At 34.9% G+C, this 25,736-nt stretch overlaps 1 protein-coding gene across 1 annotated transcript in view; it reads left to right on the top strand.

The window, feature by feature from the left end:
* The window catches only part of LOC113226840, a 37,127-nt gene extending 12,396 nt beyond the window's left edge, over positions 1-24,731 (top strand). The window contains exon 2 of the mRNA XM_026459615.1: positions 22,828-24,731. Coding sequence (XP_026315400.1) covers positions 22,828-24,228 — 1,401 coding nt within the window. The 3' untranslated portion in view covers positions 24,229-24,731. The remainder of the gene's footprint in view (positions 1-22,827) is intronic.
* The last annotated feature ends 1,005 nt before the right edge of the window (positions 24,732-25,736 follow it).

Below are 25,736 nucleotides of genomic sequence, written 5' to 3'. Positions count from 1 at the left end.
GATTGTATCCCTCAACAGAACACATAAGAAGGCAATGGTAAACTTAACATGATAGCTTAAAATACTCTGTTAATAACTTAAAAACCTCAGCAAAGTACAAGTATGCATGCCATTGACCACAACCTTGTAATTATGATATATTATCCCCCTTGGTTACAATAAAGTCAAATGTGATGATACGTCAAAATTGATTTTATCACATGAAAGTCATGAAAATAATAACGAACTATATGACATAAATTTTATAACTCTCCTACTTATGCATAAAAAGTTATGGACTAACTTCGTTCGTAGAACCTCTAAACCTTTCTACTGAAATGTTGTCATTTTGCAAATATGGCCTTATTACAACTATGGATGCGTATTTATCAGATGATATGGCCTTATTACATTTGTGCATGCGTATTTATAAAACAATATGGCCTTATTACAGTTGTGGATGCGTATTTATAAGATAATATGGCCTTATTACAGTTGTGGATGCGTATCTATAAGACAATATGGCCTTATTACAGCTGTGGATGCGTATATATTTATTAGCAGTACAGCTCCTTGTGAAAGAGTCCATCCAGGCTAGTACTGCCACCTTTCCTATTGCATTACTGTGTTCCGGCTTTGAAGGGTAAGGGTGCTGGTGAAATTACAGGCATTGTGAACTTATGTCTCAGGATGACGGGCGCAGCGGCAGTGCCCCTCAGATCTTTGCGATTTAAAGCTCTGAGTAGCACTACAGCTGTTATGGACAGGCGTGTAGCTCACCATCAGGTGCACGACATGTTGGTTCTGTCACTTGATATAATTGAAAAAAAAAAAACAGATAATATGGCCTTATTACAGCTGTGGATGCGTATATTAAATAAAAACTTTTTATATTAAATGTTTTAATATGCTAATGTCCTAGGATACATATCGTCGAGGACAGTGCAATTACGCGTAACTAGCAATGGATTATGAGTTTTCATTTCTGTAATTTAGTGGCCAATTCAAATCCGCGTAAATGCCGTGGCAACCAAATTAGCGTGATATATGGGAATCTATTGTTATCAGTCCGTAGACCACATAAATTAATGCTTACTGCCCAAAAATAAAAGTCGTAACCATTGAAATAACAAAGTAATAATATAATCGAATGAAAATTTTAAAACTTTGAATATTAATTAGCACCGGCCATGCAATTAAATATGCTTATAGCATATTCGCGTTATCAGTAGCAGAACCTTGTAACTGTTACAGGTAACAATTTCTACTATCATTCATTCCAGCCAAGGTTGCCAGTTACACGCTATTATCAATGGTTAGTTTTCGTAAGTAAAAACTTAAAGGCAGGATGCGAGGAATTATGAGAGGAAGTTAGTGTTTATAACACTTTAAAAAGAATTGAAATGTTTTGTAACATTTTTAGAAATAAGTAAGATCAATAAGGATAATTTTAGTTGATTGTACAACAAGTGCATAAAACGCGTCATTTTACCCGAGACGATTATATCCACACGAGCCGCAGGCAAGAGTGATATACTCTGCTTTTCACTTCGATTGCGAGGAAATTAAACAGCAATATTACAAATAAACGATTATTTAATTAAAATTGAATGTAAAATTACAACAATTAGACATACTTAATGTGATGGTTTTTTTTTATTTTATGCACTAGATCATAAAATCGTATTTTATGCACTAGAGCATAAAATCCTATTTTATGCAGCTTACACCCAGCTTAAATACGAACTTTAAGAGCATGAGAAGTGAAAAAGTACTTTTTTTATACACAGTTGTACCATTTTTACGTAATACTGAAAGCATACATTTATTATTGTACTGGTATGACATAAGGAAAAAATCAGACGCAAGTATAAATTAATAGAAAAAGAAACATAATGAAATTTACAGCATTTTCCATTTTGTGCATGTTGAACACTTGACATTCATTTTTAACCGACTTCAAAAAAGGAGAAGGTTCTCAATCCGACTGTATTTTTTTGTGTGTATGATACGCGATAACTCCGACAATTAATTTTGTGAACCGATTTCCATTATTCTTTTTTTGTTGTAAAGAGGGTACCTACCTCGGTTGTGGTTCCATTCAAATGTGAAGAAAATATTGTACCCCTAAGGGTGATAAATTAGGGGATGAGTCCGGTTTATTAGATTTCGCACACTTTGCGTTAACCGATTTTAATAAAACTTGGCAAATCTTAGATGTAACGAACACGTCGAAAGCAGGTAAAGCAAACATTTGGGATCGGTTCTTTTTATAAAAAAGTTACATCGTTATACGTGGTTCAGTGACATTTTAGAGAAATATAATTTGACATTGTATTTATTAATTATTATTATTATTTTCGTTTTTATTACTGGCATGTTAAAATTATGAGTTATGTTCGGCCCCTTATTTGTATTTGGTTGTCTTTCTGCCGGCACAATCACAATTGTTATGGAAATAATTAAACAAAATAAACAGCAGACTACGAGTCCAATTCAATATGCACACTCCACTTATTTTATAATCTACCAGATAAATACATTTAGTTTCAAACTATGTAATTGCATGTATGAGTAAACTACGAGTATCAGAGATATCAGTAAGGAAGCCGGGAGCATTGCCCTTCCGCGATGTAAAGAGGGTCAAGGTATACATTTACTCCAATTAAACTTAAGACATGAAACAACAAAAATATCTAGTGTATTTCAAGAAATATTATTTGCACCGATAAACGTTATCTCTTGGAACGCCTTATCCTTTCTATTACAATACGCAATAAAACCATTAACACTTCTTTTACTCAAAGCGTACATGGACGTGATGATCTTGGTTCATCGTATGAGTCATGGGTGCGCTAAATTATTTTTCTGAATTTTAGTTTTAAATTATTTCTTTAATCATCAGGCCGTTTTTTTTAAATCTGTAAGTACTTCGTAAAATACCGACTACCGACTCCTTTTTTACTAATTCAACAAAGTTATTTCCGCATAAGAATTATTAAGTTTAAAACTAAGTGTCAATGCGTAAAAGTATTTAAACTAGTTGTTTGCACTACCAGTTTAGTGTAAACACTTTTACGTCGTCGTAAAAGTTATCGTGCTTTACCGAGACGGTTCACTCTTTTACCCCAACATGAAGCGATGAGACGAATTGGTGCAAATAATATTTCGCCAACTATACCTGCATTGACAAACATTTTAAATCCACGTTTAAATCGATACTGTCATCACTCAAGTATGAATAGCAGCTGTAATATTACGTGGGTTATGTCATTGCAGGGGCGAATGTGGCAATTGTTGCTGACCAACCTATATCTCTACTGCACGCTCGGCGAGCGGGCGACCTTCAATATTTTATCAAACGGTGTTTACGCCCTAACTTTTTGTGCACATATGATATTTATCAATGTATATATAAACCTTTATTAAATCTTGATATATCTTTAGGGGCTTCGGTCCGATCACGTATTTTAATTGTGGAATTAAAGTTTAAATGTGGAAGTGTGGAATTAAAATAAAGTAATACCTCAACAAATTCACCACTTTTGAAGTTACAGGCACATGGTACTAGACAGTGTTGTCTCTGGGTGACGGGTGCAGCGGCAGTGTTCCTCAGATTTTTGCGATTGAAAGCTCTGGGTTGGCACTACAACGCTGTGGACAGACGTGTCGCTATCACCAGGCGCAGGTCTTGTTCGTCGGTCACTTGATGTCATAAAAAAATCTCGTCCAATATGTGATAATTATATAATTGTGAATTATAATTATATAATTATCGGTATTTCTTAATACTAAAATAGGACAGACACGGCATTTTATCCATATAATTACATTCAGAAATATTCTCCTATTGCAGCCCATTTCTCGTTTAATTTCATATTATAAAAAAATTATCTACAAAGTCTAGTTGTATGTATACTGTATTAAGTCAATTACTTTGGGTAGTGTAATCTGGTTTCAAGTTTTTGTAAACATTTTGATACTGAAGTTATTCCAAGCGTCCATAAGTCAATAAGTTATTCCAATTATATGTATCGCTTATGCGGTGTAAAAACGACGCAATTGTAAAAACGTACAAAACTAAGATAATTATGGCTTAACAAACCTAAAGTACATATATATTTACTAATAAAATAAGAACGTTAATGTTATTTCAAGACCTCAACGTGTTGGTTGTCATATGACGCAAAAGTCGTTGAAGCAAATAACAAAATTGAAATGGAAAGTTACATACACTTTATTCTGTCTTGGAAAATTGCACACTGAACAATTATGCTTTTCTTAACATTTAATTCAGAAATAGCGAATTGTTGTCATAAGTACGTACCTCAATATCCTGTAAGTATCAGTTAATTTTCCGTCGTTTTATATTTGAGATATTCTCGAAACTACCGCTCGTTAGCCAATTAGTTTTCTCTGTACATATAATTACAATTAAATAATAATAATAATGTACAGGAAGTAGTCGAATGGGCCTTTCCTTTGGCTAACGTCTCCTTTATTATGTGACCTTCTTAGGCTATAGTGACAGAGTAGAACAAGATCACGATAACACACTCAACTTTTTACTTGAGACTTGAATTCAACTCTATACTGTTTATAATAATTTTATTAGAAGCAGTAGAGCTCCTTAGGAAAGACTTTGTCCGGGAACGTACTGCCACCTTACCTATTTCTGCCGCCAAACAGTAATTTTTAGTGGCACTGCAACAGTTATGGACAATTGTGTCGCTTACCACCATGCGTACAACTTGTTTGTCCTGCCACTTGGTGTAATGAAAAAAAGTAAGAATGGGCCACAGTTCAAAGAATTACCACAGTGTAAAGGGGTTAGACTGTGGTATTACTGCATAAATTCAGTCTTTGACATTAAGTATAGCTAGCTTGTTTAATGATATTATACTTTTCTATACTTTTTATTATAGATTATGAAAACTATGAACTTGTATTACAGATTAGGTATAGCAATTATGAGAGCCGGATCCAGTAGGACCCACGTTAACAGTCGCCATCCTACGCTAACACAACAATGTAATAATGGTTATATGTCATTTGCACAATAGGTCTTGACCCGTACTTCAATACATATACAGTTGTTATTTCTATTACCATCACTCTTGAGGGACATAGATATTATATAAAATAAAATGGAAGGCCAGTTCGAAAGTAACAAGAATAAAACATAACATAATATAAAAGATTAATGCGAGTGGAGGTAGCGAAAGGTATGTTCCCTAACATACTGCTAATAACGCTACGTAGCAAGCAAGTACATGTCCATAACCTCTGGCTATCCTAGTGGGAGATAGTTGTGATTAATTGCAAATACCCTAGATATATCGGCAGTTCAAGTTTGTTTCTTTTTTAACAAATTGTATAATAGAGCAATGTTTTTGAGCAAATTATGTAACGAAGATTATTCAAGTTGATTTCTCCGTAGTATAGGTTTTGGTATGTACCTGTGTAATAAATTATAATGAAAATAAATAAATTTGAAATAATATTAATAAATTCGAATTGTTTACTGTTCCATATTATTTGTGCACAAAATGTTAGTTCTTGTGGAAAATGAATAATTGTTTTTGGATCTAAATCGAGTATATTTGTTTTTTCAAAGAAGCCATGTTCCGGGCTCTTTGCTGGCACCACGGTCACGGCTAACTAATGAGATGGTAAAGTCATCAATCAGTTACGTCTAAAATTTGCACAAACCAGAGCGGTTTTTTGATTTTGAACTATGTTAGAAAAGTTTTTAATTTAAATAATTTATTTTTAATTTACCGAGGAACATTTTAATGTACGCTTGCGTGCTCATTTTCGAAAAATTCGAAATGAACATATTTTTTCAGATCTGCATTGCATTTTTTTTCTAATACAAAATAAAAATTACATGTAAAAATAATTGTTTACTATTTTAACCAACTTCAAGAAAGGGGAGGTGCATAATTCGACTGTATTTTTTTGTGTGTATGTTACGCGATTACTCCGACATATGTGATTGTGCTTCCGTTAACCAATTTCAATAAAAGTTGGCAAATAGATGTAGGTAATGAACACAGCGAAAGCAGATAAGCAAACTCTTGGGATCTGTTTTTTTTAAAGTTATATATTTATTCGTGGTCGCTACTTACACATTGTCACTGTAAACTCGTGGCTAAGGTAATAAACATAAAAGGATGTCGAGGAAACTTGTTATATAAATACCACTTACAAGAAACTGACTGCCATGCTACACAAAGCCTGTCTTATAATAAAATATAGCCTGATTTATAATAAAATACATTTTTTTTTAATCTTATTCCATCTGTGAACTTTATAGAAAAGTATCAGCTTTCTCGTGAAATAAGTGGTACCAGTAAAGTTTGCATTAACTTTGGAAGTGTTATGTTGATTAATGGTATAGTGTAAAAAGCAAAATATATTGAACATTGATTTGTAGCTAGTCATAAATAATGTTAGTAACATAAAGTTGGCAGACATCAATTTGTGTGGCAGTTGATGAATATTAACAAGCTCGATGCTACAGTTAGAGCGTAACAAAAACGTTGCGACCTTGGCGGTTTTCACTGTCACGGCGCGCGCGCATGGCGTGTGGCGCCCACCGGTCCACGGGCTGCCGCGCCTCAGTATGGCTTCTACTTATTACGTTGACGATTAAGTCAGTTCTTGTCTGCAGATTTTATCATACGATAAGAATAAATAGAGACGTATTTATTTATTTATTATTGCTGAATCTTCGATATTATTAATTTTTTTCATGAATTTCATGACGTTTTACCACCGTGTCATTCATATATTTTTTGTGGAATAACTCCACTAGTTTGTTATTATTATTAATACAAAGATCGAAGATCAAAGAAAAATTCCTTCGACCTAACAGGACCTGAACCTGAAGGTCTAGTCTGTAGGTGTTTTCTGTCCGACATCCATCCGAAACAATTATTGTCAAATAAGTAATTCTCGAGCAAATTTAAATACAATTTCAAGTATTATGCTTCATTCGTATTATGTGTATTTTAATCTGATAGAGTATTACTTCTTTCACAGTAATTGTTTCGGACTTCGGACGGAGCACGACAGTACACTCTGTAACTAAGCTGTACCGTAGCGTCGTATTAATTTTATTGTTTAGCTGACTTAATAAGTTAACTTACTTACTAATTAATACTATTTATTAGTTAAGTATATAGATGCACAAAGGTTCTTTAAATTGTATGTCCTTAAAAATATAATGGAGTTATGAAAAAAAAAATTATAAGACTGTCCCTTGCAAAATCAATGCAAAACTTATTGCTTGATCAAAACTTGTTGCTTAATGAAGCATTAAAATTACTAGATGTTTATGCAACTGAGCGATAGTTTTTATAATAACAAAAATACGTAGTTTATTACTATTTGCACATATGTATTTGCGCATACGCATGCCGCAATACTTTCGTACAAAAGACATCAACGAGCGCGAGCGCATATACTTGTTTCTGTACCTACGACATTTTATCGAACAGCATTTATTAATAATAGCCTACGCGTTTCGATCACCAATAACTATACACGGTCCTCTATGTCAACAATCAATTTGTGAGTATGCTGTTTTTAAATTATAAGGTCACACGGTTTCTTCACAGCGGAATTGTGTCTGCTTCCGCAGTTACAAATTTACTCCCACTACGTCTTACATATCCGTAATCGTATGTGCCTATCCTAAATTATTAGTGCAGAGGGGCCACAAAAAAATAAATCTTTATATGGCCTTAAAGTGCCTATACATTTGCTCAATGAAAAATTTAAAATTATAACTTAAAAAAACAACAAGCAACCTGAAACGTTAGTTTATTCGTTTTCGCTGTGTTTTACTTTCATTGGAATTACCATTTGCCATCCTTATAGATGAAATATTTTCTTAAAATTTTAATGAAACCACTACTGAGATACCCCCTTTCTAACAGAAAAAGAATATTCGAAATCGGTTTACAAATATCGGAATAATCATGTAACATACACAGAAAAACAGAACGAGAACCTCCTCCTTTTTGAAGTCGGACAGACTCTGAAGACACATATTGATCGACAAAAAATACGATGTCGACTGTTTGTTGCTTAAAAATTTACTCGTTTTGTTTGATCACACGTCTCGATCGTCCAAAAATCGAGCAATTCTGGGCGGCTACCTGTATACACCAATTGGCAGATTTTATTGAAAATTCCACTTAACATCGGTCAATTAGGGCCAAATTGTTTTAAATGACAATTAATCCATGACAATTTAAAACAAATTAAGTAATATTTCACATTTGTGTCTTGTAATTGTATTTCACTTCAACACAAAAATACGCTCGAAAAATAGAATGTATTGAGCGTAGAACTATATTTTGTACATATGTCGCATCTTTAGTGTAACAAGGCCACATCTGCAAAATCAGTTTTATTAAGAGAATCATTATTCTGCGAATTAAATTATCTACAACTTTTTATGCTTGAATAGGAGAGTCAAAAAATTTCTTAAATACGTAATTTGGAACTCTCATCTCAATTCATTCTTTGGAAGTTGGTAATGTACGTTAAGGACCCACCTTTGTCTAATACTAGTGATAATTTGTGATTCCAACCGGACAAGATTCGAAAACACTCAATGGTCATAAAGACTCAATGGGGGGCCCTATGCTTGCAGATCTTGGATACAATCCCGTCGAAGTGCTTGCACAATTTTTTTTATTCTAATACTTATTATATACTTATTATTTTATTTTAATACTAGAAATACCAAATACTCATGTTTTACTTACACAAAATTCCAGTTAAATTTATATAGATCATTTTTATTCGTATGTATTCGGCATTTGAAAACATAACAAAAACTTAAGTCCTGTAACATTGACGTGCTCATATAATAACAGTATACATTAACATTAGACCACTTCATTGTAATTATTGCTATGTTAATGTTCGTTATTTGCATTTTGAATAATTGATACGCAGTCACTGATAGCAATAATTTCCTTTTACGAATAATGTATTACCTAATTTATTAAAGTAAATTACTCCACTAGTTTGTTATAATTATCAATACAAAGATCAAACACTCAGAAAAAGAACATTGACACTTGAACATTGAAACATTCCACGTGAAAAATAATTGAATATCAATTCAATAAAATTTAAATAAAGTGATAGCGACACCTCTAGCCGGGGCAGGTAGCTAAAAGGTATCTAACTGGGTGACGAAATGCTTCCATGGATTTCTCATAGATGGCGCTACGGCTAAAAAGTCGTTGAGAACCCAAATACATAGACACGACGACAAGCACATAGAAAAATCCGTAAGGTCCGCTGGTTCGTTCCGTGGTTTAGTTGGTATAGCGTCTGGCACGGTATGCTAGAAGACGTCGGTTTGAATCCGGCCGGAGACCATGCAATGGTGGTGTAAACAGCAAGCGGTGGTTTCTTTATTTTTCATTTGATTTGACTATTTTGTTTGTGTGCCATCAGACGAGCAAACGGATTGTATACTAAACATCAAGTAAAGAGGCTTTCTGTATATTAAGTATTATAGTTGTAAAAAATAAAAAATTCCAAATTTTGTTTATAATTATTAACAAAGATCGAACACTCAGAAAAAATTCCTTCGAACCGACGTCTTTCTAGCTTACCGTGGCAGACGCTATATCAACTAAGCCACGGAACGAACCTGCGGACATCACGAATTCTTCTATGTGCTTGCGTCGTATCATTGTATTTGGTTTTTTCAACGACTTTTTAGTCGTAGCGCCGTCTATGAGAAATCTATTAAAGTTTTATATATCTTTACAGTTGCCAGCCCTGGCGAGGGATGTTGCTATTCACTGTATTTTAAATTTTTATTGAATTGATATTCAATTATTAAACCCCTAATAAAAAAACCGAGGACCAATTGTTACTCGATTTATGCACAGACAGCTGACATTATCCACACAATTTTAACCGACTTCTAAAAGGAGGAGGTTCTCAATTCGTCTATATTTTTTGCATTTATTCATCCATGCAGGCATGAATCCGGTTTCGTGTACTTTCCGGTAACCTATTTCAATAAAACTTGACAAAGAGATGTAATTCCACGAACTGTTGTCGATTTTATATTTAAAGTTATAAAAAAATAATATTTAAAGCGTTTGTTAATGTAAACTACAATAACTGCAATCTACTTTACAACAATGTAAAGCAGACGAGCAGACGAGCTACTTCTTGCGAGGTGGTTCTCGTTGCTCATAGATATTTGCCACTACAGATGGGTTGCCTATGCGTTGCCAGCCTTTGAGAACCATTTGACTCAATTTTTTAAGAATTCCATGCCATAGCGTAAAAAGAAAACAGTTCAGGAGAGTGGTAGCCCAGGGGGAGGATGGTTGCTTCTCCTCGAGAAATGAAAGAAATTTGTTTTTGATATTTAATGACTTAATTTTCCGTAGCGCCATCTGTGAGAAATGTTTACACGTATTTCATTCAGTCAAGCTACCAGCGGCTGACTAGAGATGTCAATAATTGTAATATTAAGTTTATTGAATATCACGATGAGTGAAGATATCAAGACAAATCAACAAATTACTATTGGTTGATATTGTTTTTATAGATCTCCGTTCAACTTTAGTACCATTACGACGACGTTAATCGAATTTTTAGTAAATAAAAAAGACGTAAACTGTGATAATTCACTCCTTAAACCCTCTTTATAGAGGAGACCGACCCAGCAGTAACACATTTATAGTTTAATAATGAAACGTAGATACACGGCCCACATTAAAGTATACAAAATGCACCTATTATTGATTTGGTTTTATTTTTGTGAAATAACTTCAATAGTTTACTATAATTATTAAATATAAAGATCGAGCACAAAGAAAAATCCTAGTGATCCGACAGGACTCTTATCTATATGTCTATAACAGACATATAGAAGAATTTCGTCCACTCGGTTAACTCGATCTGTAACTCAGTTGGAAGAGTGATAGGCGCGGAATCCCGTGGTCGCAGGTTCGAGTCCAGTAGTGCGATTTACGTAAGTTCAAGCTATTAAAATATCGTTGAAGTTACGTAGTCGTTCGATCGAACTCCTATCCAAAATGGGTATTCACGTATCACTTGAACGAATGTTGATACGAGTAGAATCGAAACGTTACTACTAATGAACGACATCTTGGATTATGAAATTTAACATTTAGTCGTTGAAAGTGTATTGAAAGAACTGACAAAATTTTAGCAGAACACGTATGACTTGTCGTTTAGAGTCGATTTAAGTTCGACTCATATACCAGAATACGCTTTGACGACATTTGGATCGAATGACTTTAAAATTGGCCTCGTTGACTTCGCTGTCACACGTGAATACGAAAAAGCAGTTCAACGACTAAATCGCTACGATATCGTAACGGTTTGAGTACGTGAATCACCCGCTTGGCCTGTTTTTCATTTGTGTTTGATCTTTGTATTTAATAATTATAGCAAACTATTATATGTGATATTACTATATAATCATTTCACAAAAATAAAAACAAATCAATAATTAATAATTATACAAAATGTAGTTTTTTGCCTTTGAGAATAAAATGACGTTATGTTCTGATGTTCATAACAGCCCGAAACAATTTTTTAAAATAATATTAAGAGACGAGAAGAACAAGTCATTCGCCTCTTGGTAAGATACACCTACAATCCTATCCATAACGGTTATAGTGTCACTCAGAGCTTTAACTCACAAATATCTGAGGGGCATTGCCCAGGGTCACCCTGAGACATGAGTTGACAAGTCCCATGTACCTATAATTTCGCCAGCACCCTTACCCTTCGACACCGGAACACATTAATGCTGACATTACTGCTAGGCGGCAGAAATAGGTAAGGTGGCAGTACTACCCTGGACGAAAAGTTACTGTCAAATAAGTAATAGGTACTTATTTGACATCCGACCGGATCGAAGGAATTTTTTCTGAGTGTTCGATCTTTGTATTAATAATTGTAACAAACTAGTGGAGTAATTTCACAAAAAATAATTGAATATCAATTCAATAAAAATTTAATTAAGTAATACTTAATCAAATTACAGAACAATGTCAAGTATAAAGCTTCATTCGCATCATGCGTTTTTTAATTTCATCGAGTATTGCTTATTTGACGGTAATTGTTTCGAACAGTTGCCGGACGGAGAACGAGAGGTACAGGGTCTGTACTATATTACAATTTATGATAACGTCACACAATGATCTACTAATTTCAAGAGCAATTATAATAATAATAATGTGCCAGACAACCACATGAATTATCTGGTCTCAAACTACAATTCCCAGTATTGATTGGTGACTAATGATCTGATGAGTACCAGAGTTATGGAATTCACTCCGGGGAATTCACAACCTTATAGTTAACTACTAAAGGAATTCACTACTCATAACACCCAGACCAGCAAGCTGATTTTGATTAAAACCGGAATCGAACGGATCGGGTAGTCTCCAAATCAGATGGGTTTCTATATCTTTCTAATTTGTGAGTTAAATCAACTATTATTCCGATTTGAAATGTCAAAGTTTCCGATCGGCCAATTGTGAATCGCAATTATGCGCCTCGACTCGGAAAAGACGCAGTTTCCGATCGGGAGAGGCAATCAAAATCAACCTGCTGACCCAATTTAGAAAAGCTTATTTTTAAAATTGGTCGTACCAGGAATTAAACCAGGGACTTCCTCATCCCACGACTACAATGCACACCGTTGATTCGAGGTCGTCAATCAGTCAGTTAGACTGAGTGAAAAATGAGGAAAACAAACGTTATTACAATTTAAGTCTAGACTTATGGTTATTACCGGCAGCCAAAAGCTAGATAGACTGAAGTGCGATCTTTATATTCCTTATATGTTCCCATTTCAAATTTTAATCCCTGTAATACATCAAGGGTGTAATATTACATTCGTTTATTATCATATGTATAAATAAACGTATAAATATGATAAAAATAAATAAATACGAATAAAACGATAAACGAATGTAATATTACATAGGGTGCACTATAAGTTTCCGGAACTGGCCACTTACATAAACAATATTTAAAAAGTAATTACAACATTTGAAAATGAAACTCTTTGGCTGTAGAAGTGTACAGTTTGTTTCATCTGACTGTCACTTGTTTTTACATTGTGGCGTCATTTTAGAAATTGGTTGTCTACATCACCATGGATTTAACTCGTGAAAATTGTGGTAGTATGATTTTCTTCGACTTTAAGTGTAATTAAACAGCTCAGCGGAGCTTCGCTCGGCTTCAAACTGCTTCTGGCGATGAAGCACAATGCAAGACGACTATTTATAGCTGGTTTGCAGAATTCAAACGCGTCGTGTGAATCTCGGTGACCAGTTTCGTGATGGTCGCCCGTCCATTGCTGTGAACAACAAAAACATCGATGCTATGCGCCGTATGATCAAAACAGACAGGCATGTGACATACCATGAGATTGGGGCATCTTTAGGCATAGGTATGAGTAAAATATAATCAATACTACACAAATATTTGGGTGTGAAAAAGCTATGCTCTCGGTGGATCCCACACAATTTGACTGAGGCTCAAAAAACGGATCGAGTTACTTGGTGCAATGCCATGCTTACCAGATTCAACGAAGGGGCGTCAAATTTGGTGTGGGACATAGTAACAGGTGACGAAACATGGATTTATAGTTACTATCCCAAGACAAAGCAGCAATCGAGCGTATGGATCTTTCGAGATGAGCCAAAACCAACGAAAGTGGCGCGCATGCAAAGTGCATCTAAGCGAATGATTGCTTCTATTTTTAATAAAACTGAACACGTGGCTACTGTTGCCTTGGAGAACCGTTGTACCCTGAATAGTGATTGGTACACGACCATTTGTTTGCCGGAAGTTATTGAGAAACTCCGTAAAAATAACCGTAATCGCCGTATCATCTTGCACCGCGATAATGTCAGTTCTCACACTGCCAGACAGACAAATGAATTTTCGAAGGTGAACGTTGACCTTATGAGCCATCCCGCGTACAGTTCCGACCTGGCACCTTGTGACTTTCGTTGATTTCCAAAAATTAAGAACCAGTTACGCGATCAACGATTTTATCACCTGAAGAGGCTGTCGAAGAGTGTGAAAAATATGTTTCAGAGATTGTCACGGAGGAGTGGCATAAATGTTTTCAAAATTGGTTCATTCGTATGAAAAAGTGCATTAACGCTAACGGATAATATTTTGAGAAACAATGAATTCATTTCTGACCATTTACAGTATTTTTTTCTTATTCATTCCGGAAACTTATAGTACGCCACACGCACACCCTTCATGTAAATAAGGCCTCATCTGTAAAATGATAACTTTTCAGAAAACTTTTTAAAAATTTAAAGATTCTACAAACTTAATTAGACGATAACTTTTTTATGATTAAATAGGAGAGTTATAAAATTTCATTTTATTTATTTATTTTAAAGTTAACAGTGAACTTACAGCGTAAGGCAAACAAATTGTTTAGAAATGAAATGAAAATTAGATTAAAAAATTTGTTTCATGGAGTTCGTAATATTTTTATGAGTTTCATGTGATATAACCACTTTTGACGTACAAGTACATTGTGGCTTCATGTGGCCTAGGGTTACGACATATGAAAATAAATATTTGTTTGTATATTTGTCCGTAGGCTTTCGATTAATTAATCATTCAATTGCTATAAAACTTTCGTAAGTTATTATGCGCATGTTCGCAAAAATGTCTGATATTAGATGGATATTAGGAATACTTTAAAATATCAGGTGCGCCAAAAGTAAAAGGTAAAGCAGAGAGACAATAAAACATCTCAGTACCAATAATTAACAAAAACATCCAAACTACAATAATTCAATACCTTCAACGAACATTTATTTTTTCACAAAATTCGTTTATTTTGTTTTTTTTCTTCGAATTTTGTTTCTTTATTTTTTTTTCTCAAAATTCGGGGAACATAATATTAGTAAATAAATATGGCTGTTTACAAAAATAACAGTAAATGTCCAAAAAATAAAGCTAGCATATTATTCATTGGAGGTATCGCATATATATATATTAGTTCCGCTTATTGCGCTCTCGCGTAATAAAGACACGAGTGCTTAGGCAGCAGGCGGCACAGGCGCAAGGCCGCTCCGGTCACTGACAGAACGACGATGGCGGCTTTTGCCAGGGCCACTTTTGGGCTCTTATAATTATTCATTAAAATACACGTTGTTGTAAAACACAGGAGTCAACGTGCATTAAGTCAGCGTGGTAAACTCTGTCCACAGAGAACCATGTCTAGTAGTAAGTTATTGACAACCTCGGTGACACAATGCTTCGCAGTGTGGGCGCTGGATGAGGAGGTCCTGGGTTCGAAACCCGGTAGGATCGATTTGCGAAATTAACTTTTCTAAATTGTATCGAGTTCTCAGGTTTTCGCGATTGTTACAATATTATTTAATAATTACACGACAATATACTTGAATATTTAAATAATAAAAATTGCCACGGAAATTGGGTAGTGAACACTTGTCCGAGAATGACTGGTTGATGACTTTACCGTCTCAACCACCCGTAACCATAACCTGTAAAGGGCCCATTACGTTGGCTTGTTTTTCAAAAACAGATATAGGTTAGTAAGGGAAGGCATATTGGTGATATAAGTAATTTGGTGATATTTTTTAAACAGGATTTCCACATAGTTCCCTATGCAAGCACATTCATGAGACAGCCCTAGCGAGTTGTTAAGAGTATGAAGACTAAGTATACAAAAGTATACGCGATTTAGATCCGAAAAATAGTTATGTTTTCTCAATTGGTTCTGATCTGGGTGTTCCGGATGCCCAGAAAATTCCCTAGTCGGAGACAAGGCATGTTTGGGTGTCACATCATTATTAGTATTAAAATAAATAAAATCAAAGGATAATAATATATGTTAAATATACAGTTCAAATTAATAAACACAATAGATTTCTCTTTTCTTCCTTAAGTTTATGATTATCGTTCTCTTTGGAAATAACGTCTAAAGTTTATCCCCGAATATAAAAAAATATGCAGAACATCTTTTTTTTAAATGAATAACATAGCGACTGGTACTCAGTTTGCAATCGGACCTTTATATTCTTCTTGAACATTATTAAGTCTCAGCCTTCAAGAGACTTTGTAAGTACCAAGAAACAATAAGTGTAATATATAATCATTCAAAACTTATGTAGCAAATGTTCTATAGGGTCCATTACTTGGTCATTAGTAATGTAAAGTATACAAGATGAATTCAATTTATTATAGGAAAAAGTAGCAAATTGTTTTAAGTCTCAAGCTGCTTTACCAATGGTTTTGTTCTATGCATTTTAGTTTTTTTTTTCAGTGCGTTTAAGTTGACATTTGAGCACCTTTATTTATTTCTCAAAATAGCATAAATCGTTACGTGGAGATATATATATACTTTTAAACCCATTCTGGGAGACCCCTGGAGCAGGTACCTCGTCCAACATATTAATATTTAGTAGCAGTAAAATAATTCTTTGTAAAAGAGTTCGACCAGGGAAGTACTGCCAACATACTTATGTCCATTGACCATTGCTGCGTTCCTGTTTTGAAGTGTGTAAGTGCTGGTGTAACTATAGGCACACTGGACTTGTCAACTTTTTGTCTAAAGGTGACGGGTACATGGGCAGTATGCAGATGTTTGCAATTTAAAGGTTTGGCACTACAACTGTTATGGATAGACCTGTCGCTTACCACCAGGTCCACGGCTTGTTCGCCCCGTGTCGTGTTATCATAAAAAAACAGCCATAGAGAGAGGACAGTCTGCTAACATGATTAATTTGGGTTTCGGCATTAGTCGCCACTAGTGACATCTAGTGAGAGATTTTTGAAAAACCTCACCGCACCCGGTATCTTTACAGATGCCTCAACTGATATAGATGTCGCTTTTTGATCAAATATATTGGAGATTTTTTGTGAAATAATTCCTCTAAATCGAACACATAGTCAACACCAGGTCGAATAAAAAAATCCATTAAATTACATTTTAGGATTAAAGTTGTCGACTATCGCATTCTATTATATTACCTTTATTATCTACATAATATTAAAGCAATGAATCTAGAAAAGGTAAGCTCTATTTTGACATGTCAAAAAATTAGCACCTAACATCGACCCTGTACAGTAAACAAACCCGCTTCCGCTGACTTATGAATGCTCTGCCGAGCGCTCAATGTTATAATTACCATTCAAAAATTATTTATATGGACACCTTTATAAAATACTACTTAAATTATACGCGTGAGTTATTATCATGTAATAATCATAACTGAAACAAAAACCTCAAAAAATGTCCGGAGATAACGTAGTGACATGCGAAGGAATATAAAAAACTGACACATTTAATTTGAATTGCAAAGTAATTTGCGGTGCTGTTTAGTTTTGTTTGCAACAATTGGAAGGCCCAAAAATTCACCATACTCAGCTGCTACTGGAAACTTAACAAAATGCACCTTATTTAGCGTCTAGTGAAAACTACTTGAAGACAAGAATAATGGAATAGAATAATTTACTGTCAATATTAATTAATTTTTACATATTGTATAAATTTTCTGAAAGAAATAGTAAAGGTTGTGCAAATATATATGCATACAAATACAGACTCAGAATAATACACTTGCAGACAATTTCGGATGCTTGTCACAAGGAAAAGATTAAGTTAGCGTAGGTTAGTTTTGTAATAAAAAAACCTAGCGAAACACAATGAAAGCACTATTCACGCTGTTTTTGTGATGGATGCCCTTCTGGTTCGAACAATTTTAAGCGCGATCCCGACGTCCATTTGTTGGTAGGTTAATGCATAAAACGGCCTTTCTCTAAAACGGACTTAAAATAATAAAAAAACTATGTTTTTTTATATGATTCAAAGTAGTCTCAAATGAAAGGTACCGTATCCTACAATGTGTTTAAGAACCTAGCTATTATCACTGTAGTTTTCATGAAAAAAAGGAAATAAGAAAACACGCCTCCATGGAAGTAACACAAGTCCATGGTAATGACATTTTAGATTAATTTTAATGAGGCATTTAGTTTAGAAGGTTTACTGTAGAATAAAACGTATTTTTAACTTAATTATCTTTATTTACGTAAACAGCTAGATATTGATTAAATTTTAAGCTTTTTAAAGTATTAAGTTTGGGGAATTTATCGCTCCCCTAACGAACAATAAAACGGCCTCGTGAACTTTGTGAATGACGATATAATTATAATGTTTCCTGGTTTTTACAAATAGCTTTTTTATCCAACCGGGCAAACAATTTGCAATCGCTGACATGACCATTTACGTAACTAAAAACTGTCAAACATTTACGGCAAGTGTGACACTCTCCTTGGCGACTCTCGTCCAAAGAGACTGCCACAGCCAGCCGGTGATAATAGACGGCGTCTAAAGCCGCCACATAGGTATATTCAATTATGTAAATTCTATATTATTATCGAGTTCTTAGGTTTTCGCGATTGTTACACATATATATGACCGTGACAGTCAACCGTGACCATGGGACCTGTAAAGGGCCCGAAACGTCGGTTTGTTTGAAAAAACAAATATACGCGATTTAAATCCGGAAAAATAGTTTCATTTCCTATTTCTATATTATTAATTTTTTTTTGGAACGCTAACACAGTCTTCTATTCGGTTTTTAATATCAGGTCACATGGGTACCATTATGTCTAATAATAGTTTTTATAATTAATATTATTTACTTAACACTTTACTCGCATCTTTAGAATGAAAGTGGTCAACACAATCTGTTTACTTTTTGGGAAAATGCAAAATAAGTTACGATGTTGTGACATTTTCATATTATCCAATTTTTACTCTTGAAGTACTAAAGGCAATGGCCTTGTTAGTCTATCATGGTCCATAGTAAAATAATGATGAAATATTCAGCTTTATAACATTGAAAACAGTTTAACAATTTAAATAAAATGTAATTTACAAAACACTAACTACTATAAGGTCACTACTTACTGAGCTTTTTTGTTGGCATTTGACCTAATAAAAAAGTAAGCCTTTTTCATTTTCACCAGCTAAGCAAGATGTTATTAAAAAGCCGTTTTAATTATAAAAGAAACTCCTCTACGCATTGACTTTGTAAGGCAATGCCTCTACGTAATAAAGTTAGTCCCAGTACCTACTGAGGGGACGGGACGACAAGGGATTTTTAGGTGACGAATAGTAATGTAATAGTAATGTATGATTATGACTTTATAGTTGCAATTTTAGTGATAATTATCGTAGCTGCAAAATGAAACTGCTATATGCTTAGGCATGCCGAGCCTTCAGCCTCCGGAATGCCTAGGCAACCTCCGGAATGCCTAGGCAACCTCCGGAATGCCTCAGCAGCCTCACGTATACCTCGGTAAACTTAGGGATGCCTCGCCAGTTTTAGGATGCCTCAGCAGCCTTATAGATCCTCGGCAGCCTTATGGAGGCCTCGGCAGAATTATGAATGCCTCGGCAGTCTTAAGGATGCATCGATAGGTTTCAAGACGCACGCTCCGCGTCGCCATTGGTCACCATTAGCTTGACGCCATGCAACTATAGCATTCTATAAACGTCATGCAACGATGTAGCGACGGTATGCTTCAGCATACCTAGAGATGCCCTGGCATGCTTAAGGACACTGTGGCATGTTTAAGGATACCGCGACATAATTGCCGTCAATGTACATGAAGTGCCTAAATATTTAGATACCTTTCTAAGAGACTGCAGTCCATACTAGGAATTAACTTGTGTGACGGATCTCCAGGCTCTCACCCATCCGGATAATTACGATGTTTAGAAAGGCAGCATTACAAAGTAAATATGTCACTTTCAATATTACAGTTTTACAAGATTGAGATTGTAAATAGAAAATTAATGTCAAGTACAACGAAGTGAAATAACATACAAATAAAATATAAGGTAAAAGTAAAATATGAGACGAAATGGAAGTAAGTGTGTGTATGCGTTGTTTGTGTGTGTGTGTGTGTGTGTGTGTGAATCCATTATTTTATTTATGTTGTAATTATTTAGTGTTATTTAGAAAGTTTATTCTATGTATTATCGTAAAATAATATAGATATTTATTGCAGATACATATATTTAATTTTAATAAAAATCATATATATAAACTACCTCGATTAATTTTAAATAAGAAATGACTAAGTAATACAAGTATATCGTATTTTAATACATATGCACAAAAAAATTGCAATTGCCTTATGGCACTCTTTTTCTTTTAAACCTGACGACGACGAGTGCTTATTTGCCGGGAGTAGTAAGGTTTTAACACGCTGTAATTATTAATTGCAAAATGCCGGTACTTTAAACCAACTTTAAACGGTGTAATTGAAAAATGGTGACTCACTGGGCGCCGAGAAGTGCACAGTCGAATTATTTTTACTTGTTGTAGGGTACTCATCTGATTAATGGGTAGAGCATCAGCGCGATCAAAAGATGTCAGCAAGAGATACAACTTTATGTAAATCTTTGTTTTTAATGGCATACAAGCAATTGTGACAAGAAAATTAATGCAAATCATTTTTAAAATGATTTGCATTAAATGATTGTTTCTTCTGACCGAAGTCTGGAACACGTACCTAATTGGAAATGTGTCTATATTGAGGCACTTACGAGGCACTTGTACATGTGTACAAGTGCCTCGTGGTTGAATTTTAAGAGGATTCATTCTTGCACTAAAGTTATGTTTATCTGATAACAATATATTCCAAAGTTGGATGTTACTCAAAAACCGACCATGAGAAAAGTTTACCCGATTTTATAATTGTTTTATGCGACGAGCATTAATGAGTTTCAAATCATGCCATCGTTTTTCGTAAACATTAGTGACGTAGTTATATCGGCAATAGAGGGGGGATAATTTTTATAAGCTCTATTTCCTAAAAAACGCTCTTGGATCTTTCCACCCTCGGGAGCTCCGAGGCTACAGACAGACACACAGTTCTTCACAAGACTTCAAGTTCGGTATCCCAAAGGTCTATACTGTGGACGCTTGGCGAATAGGTCCTGGGTTCGATTCCCGGTAGGAATAAATTGGGAAATGAACTTTTATGAATAAATTGGTTCTGGTCTAGGTGTTCTGAAAATTGATTCGCTGCTCTGGTACTCATACTACCTATATGGAATTTTCTAGTTTGAGACCAGGCCAATTTAGCTTCAAGGGGTTAAAATTTACCGACGACGTGTCGATACGGTTAATCCAGATCATTTTAATCTTTAATTAGTTTCTATCGCAATCAGCTCTACTTCCGATCAATTCCTTCTAGGTTTCAAACAAAGATATCTTTGTTTGAAACCTAGAAGGATATACGAACCTGTAAGATAATTACTTAATATTGCTTCATAAATAAAACAACATCAAATATAATAATTATTTTAATAATTCAATCTCATTCAATTCAAGCGTTCATATATTTTGTCAATGGTTAATAAATGGCCAATGTCATAATTAGCGGTTTGTGCAGCTACCGGTTCTATAAATCATAGCCAAACTATCAATTACGAATAATCTACATCTACAAGACAAGGAATACCACACAGGAAAAAATCAAAATTAATTACATAACCATTACATATTCGCCAGATTAAGTGTAATGATCGTTAGCGAAAACAAAGTAAGTAAACAACGTTACTAAAGAGACTACCGCGTTTGTTAAAATAGCAATCGTAATTAAATTCAATATAGATTTTTAAATAAATTACAAACAAATTAAATTAATTAATTCAGTAACACTTTAAAGGAATCAACACTTATTATAAGCAATTCATTGCAATTAAACACGATTCATCAAAGAGATCTGACGGATTACATTTTAAGGTGTAAAAATACTTATTGTTGGTATTCTTTGTATGCGGAACAATGAACAGTGTTCACATGTGAACAAAGGTTTTTATCGTTTGTAAATAGTACCCTGGTCCACTTAATCGACCAGTTCCACATGTTTCATAGGTCAAACAGGCGTATTAACTTTTTACATTGACAGTTGAAGTGTGCGCCCGAGCCGGAACCTGTCAAGACGGTATCTATAAATTACTCACGTATGTACTAGTTGCGGAATGTTACGTAGATACTAAATCATACTAATCGCGGTACTAATAATAAACGTAGACACTGAACTACTTTAAAACAAAAAAACAAATATTTACCTGGAAACAGTTTACAATGTTATTAGATACATATTTCTCGATCTTTGATCGTAACTTCCATGTTTCTTTATTCTCATATAACCTTACACTTTAATCGAAAGTAATTATATGACGTTGGTATAAAAAAATATTGAGGCTATCGTTATTATAACTAAGTAATGTCGTATAGGTATTACTTTAGTTATTTATTAGATAACGTAACAAACATTGTTTATGTATGCAGTAAGTTAAGGATGCAGTACCTTTACACACACGCGCGACTTTAAGCAGCGATGCAAACGCGTGTATGCATAGATACAAACGCACGATTGCATCGCTACACTTGTGATTTATATGCGATTGTATCGATGCAGTCGCGCGTTTGCATCGATGCAATCGCCTATTTGCCAACTGGCGTAAGGTATTCGCCGATTGTTGCCCAGAGTGCGCCAGATGTACAGGAAAGGAATGGTACGTCATGTGGAGGCTACTTTGGTGCACCTCATTTCAAGCAATCTGAACCTTTTAAAAATTGACCACTTTGCATTCGCATGATCTGATGTTAGCTGATAGTAGACCGATCCGTTACCAGATGTTTGTTTTAGCAGTTTACTGTATCCACTTTCTCGTATATTGCGTTTAAGACGATATTGCTTACACCGGTAACTTCTCCGCAGATGGTGCCATGCATGTTGGTGTCGGGAAAGCCAGTGCAGCCTCATCTTAAAGGCGGCGATGACACACGTGAAGCTGCTGCCTTCAACTACGCTCACAACTTACCAAAGCAACAAGACACTTCCAGCTCCGACCACGAACAAGTCATATCTGTAAGAATAACTTCATCCGTCGCCGTTGGTAGAGGAAAATCCAGACCCAATAAAGTTTTAGAAAATAAATACGGAACCACTGTAAGCGAAACTCCACAGACCTTTGCTGTTACAAAGACACTTGATGTTACAAATGAGGAGAAAGGCACAACAGAACTTCCCAATCTAGCAGGTGCTAATATAGAATTCATCAAACAACTAAATTCCCGTAAGGAAGCAAGAGGTCTCCAAAACTTAGAAGTCATTCCTACGTTTCCATCACATGTTGAAAATAAATACTCCAATGAAAGCCATGATTCCAAAGCAGAGTCTATGACATCAATTCTGGAAATAGATAATAAAAACATTGAAACTCCAGATGACAATATTCCAATGGCACGCTCAGTCCCACTATCACCGTCGTCAAAAAATTACATTCCAGGTCTAACACATAAATCGTTTAGCCAAAGGGGGAACAATCAAAGACTAACAACTGTAAATTTCAACATACTACATGACACCCCCACAATGGATACTAATTTCAATGAACCTGGAGATGCGTATGTAAACCCGACTCAAGCACAACCTAGTACTCAGAAGTTCTATAACGAACCACCTAAGTTCTATAACGAACCAGCTAAAGTGTATAGTCAGCCAGCGCAAGTGTACAGCGAACCTGCCAAATTTTACAGTGAACCGGCTAAAATATACAGCGAACCTTCCAAAATATACAGCGAGCCAGCCAAAATATATAGTGAACCTGCGAAAATTTACAGCGAACCAGCAAAGTTTTACAGTCAACCTGCTTCGTTGCATCTGTCTCCTAACGGCAACTCAGATTACACATCATGGCACCATCCATCTCAAAGACCTTTATTCACAGGCACAGTTGTGAACACCACGCCAGTCACAATGATAACCAATCCTTCAATAGTGCCTACCACACAGCACATTGCAGAGCATCAACCGGAAAAGAATTACGAAATAGACGAGAAAATAAGTGTTCTGACCGATGGGCGTAGCCACGGAGTACAGGAATCCAGTAATGAAAGCTGTAAGCAAGATAATTGTAAAGTTGGTTACGTTGTTGAAGGTCGTCAGTACAGGAAGTACAGAGTGGAAGAAAGAACATCTGATGGTTATATAGTAGGAGAGTACGGCGTTGTAAGAAATGAAGATGGGGCGTTGAGAGGTGTAAGATATACAGCTGACAGCGACGCTAGCCCTCGTCTCATATACGATGCCCTTATGAAGTTCCTACAACTGAAGTAAACTCAAATTTGACTTGTCGATCCTAAACCTATTTGCTCATTTTAATGTTAAGGTACGTAGGATTTCCATTGTTCATAAAGTGGGTTATTTATTAAAGACTGACTGATAATTTCAGTATTGCGTTCAGCAATACATGAAATGCTTTCGCGAAGACGTCAATTTCGATACGCTTCAATAAGTGGACGCCGCAATAACACTCATTTTATTTAATTGTGATATTGATATCGTGCCGCACTTATTTCTTGAAAATCATCGGTCAATTTATTGAAATCGAATAATACTCGTCAACATGTCACTAGTTAATACGAAATGTGAAATATAGTATAATTGAACACTCTTTCGGGTAATTGAAACTTATCTGCAAAGAGTGTGTGCCATTGTAGGCGAAATGTATAAATTGATCCCATACTCGCTAATTAGTTAAGTGTATCAAGTTGTGTAACATTAAATTTAAAGAAATTGAAATTGATGTTTTAATCCATAACAAGAATGCTTTAATTCGTTTAATTGACTGCCTTTCGTTACGAAATGTCTCCGTATTCTTTCACGTATCCATATTTGTTTTTCAAACAAAACTAACGTTTCGTGCTTTTCACAGGTCCCATGGTCACGGCTGATCAAAAAACAAGTGTATCGGATTTAGATCCGAAAAAATTGTTTCATTTCCGATATGTAACAATCCCGAACACTTAACAACTCGATAGGTCTCCGTATATAAAAACGTAGGTTACGAGATACGCTATTATTGACAATTCATCATCTCTGTCAGTTTTAATTCAAGTAACCTGAAGTTATACTCTTGTTTTTCATGATCTTTGAAAGCCGAGTGATAATGTTTAAGAGTCGATACTACCTCAGCTCGAATTCAATTTTTTCCCGTATTAATACGGTTCATTTTGCTCGAGTCGAGTGGCAGGACCAGTGGCTTTATTTCAGTTTTTGTTTTACAAATCAAATTGAAGCCATTTGAAAGATGTATGTCATATACTATACGTGTTGCATTTAGTTAAGTTGATATAAAAAAAAAATCATTTGTATATGTAAAGTACCTGTTCAATGCAGCGGTATTCTTGTAAAATTTCGAGACAAGTTTTTCTGTTTTTTTTTTCTATCGTGACAATTTTTAAGAATTGTATTTTCACACCGTATGCATGGTGTAAATTTGAGACGGGGCAGCAAGGCCAGCTTCCTTAATCGTTGTAGTTACAGGAAAACGCTTCTAGAAGACTATCCATGAATTTTGAAGACACTTTTATATTTTGAATGCCAATTGCATTCACTGATTCTGAAAAAATGGTACAGTCAGCAAGATAAAAGGCAATTTTTACAAAACTTTTTTTTATGCCATTCAATTCGGTCTCTGATAAGGACCAATAGTCTCTATGGGATCAACTGAGGTAAGAGTACTCTAAATGTCAGAAATCGCTAAAAATCTTTTACCACACATTTTAAATCAAAAGTTTTTGTTAGAAACGAAACTGGCCACTACTCTACAAATAACACTTAAG

The sequence above is a fragment of the Hyposmocoma kahamanoa genome, unplaced genomic scaffold (assembly GCF_003589595.1).
Source record: "Hyposmocoma kahamanoa isolate Upper Pololo Valley unplaced genomic scaffold, ASM358959v1 202, whole genome shotgun sequence".
Lineage (NCBI taxonomy): Eukaryota > Metazoa > Arthropoda > Insecta > Lepidoptera > Cosmopterigidae > Hyposmocoma > Hyposmocoma kahamanoa.
This window is presented reverse-complemented; position numbering and strand designations above follow the sequence as displayed.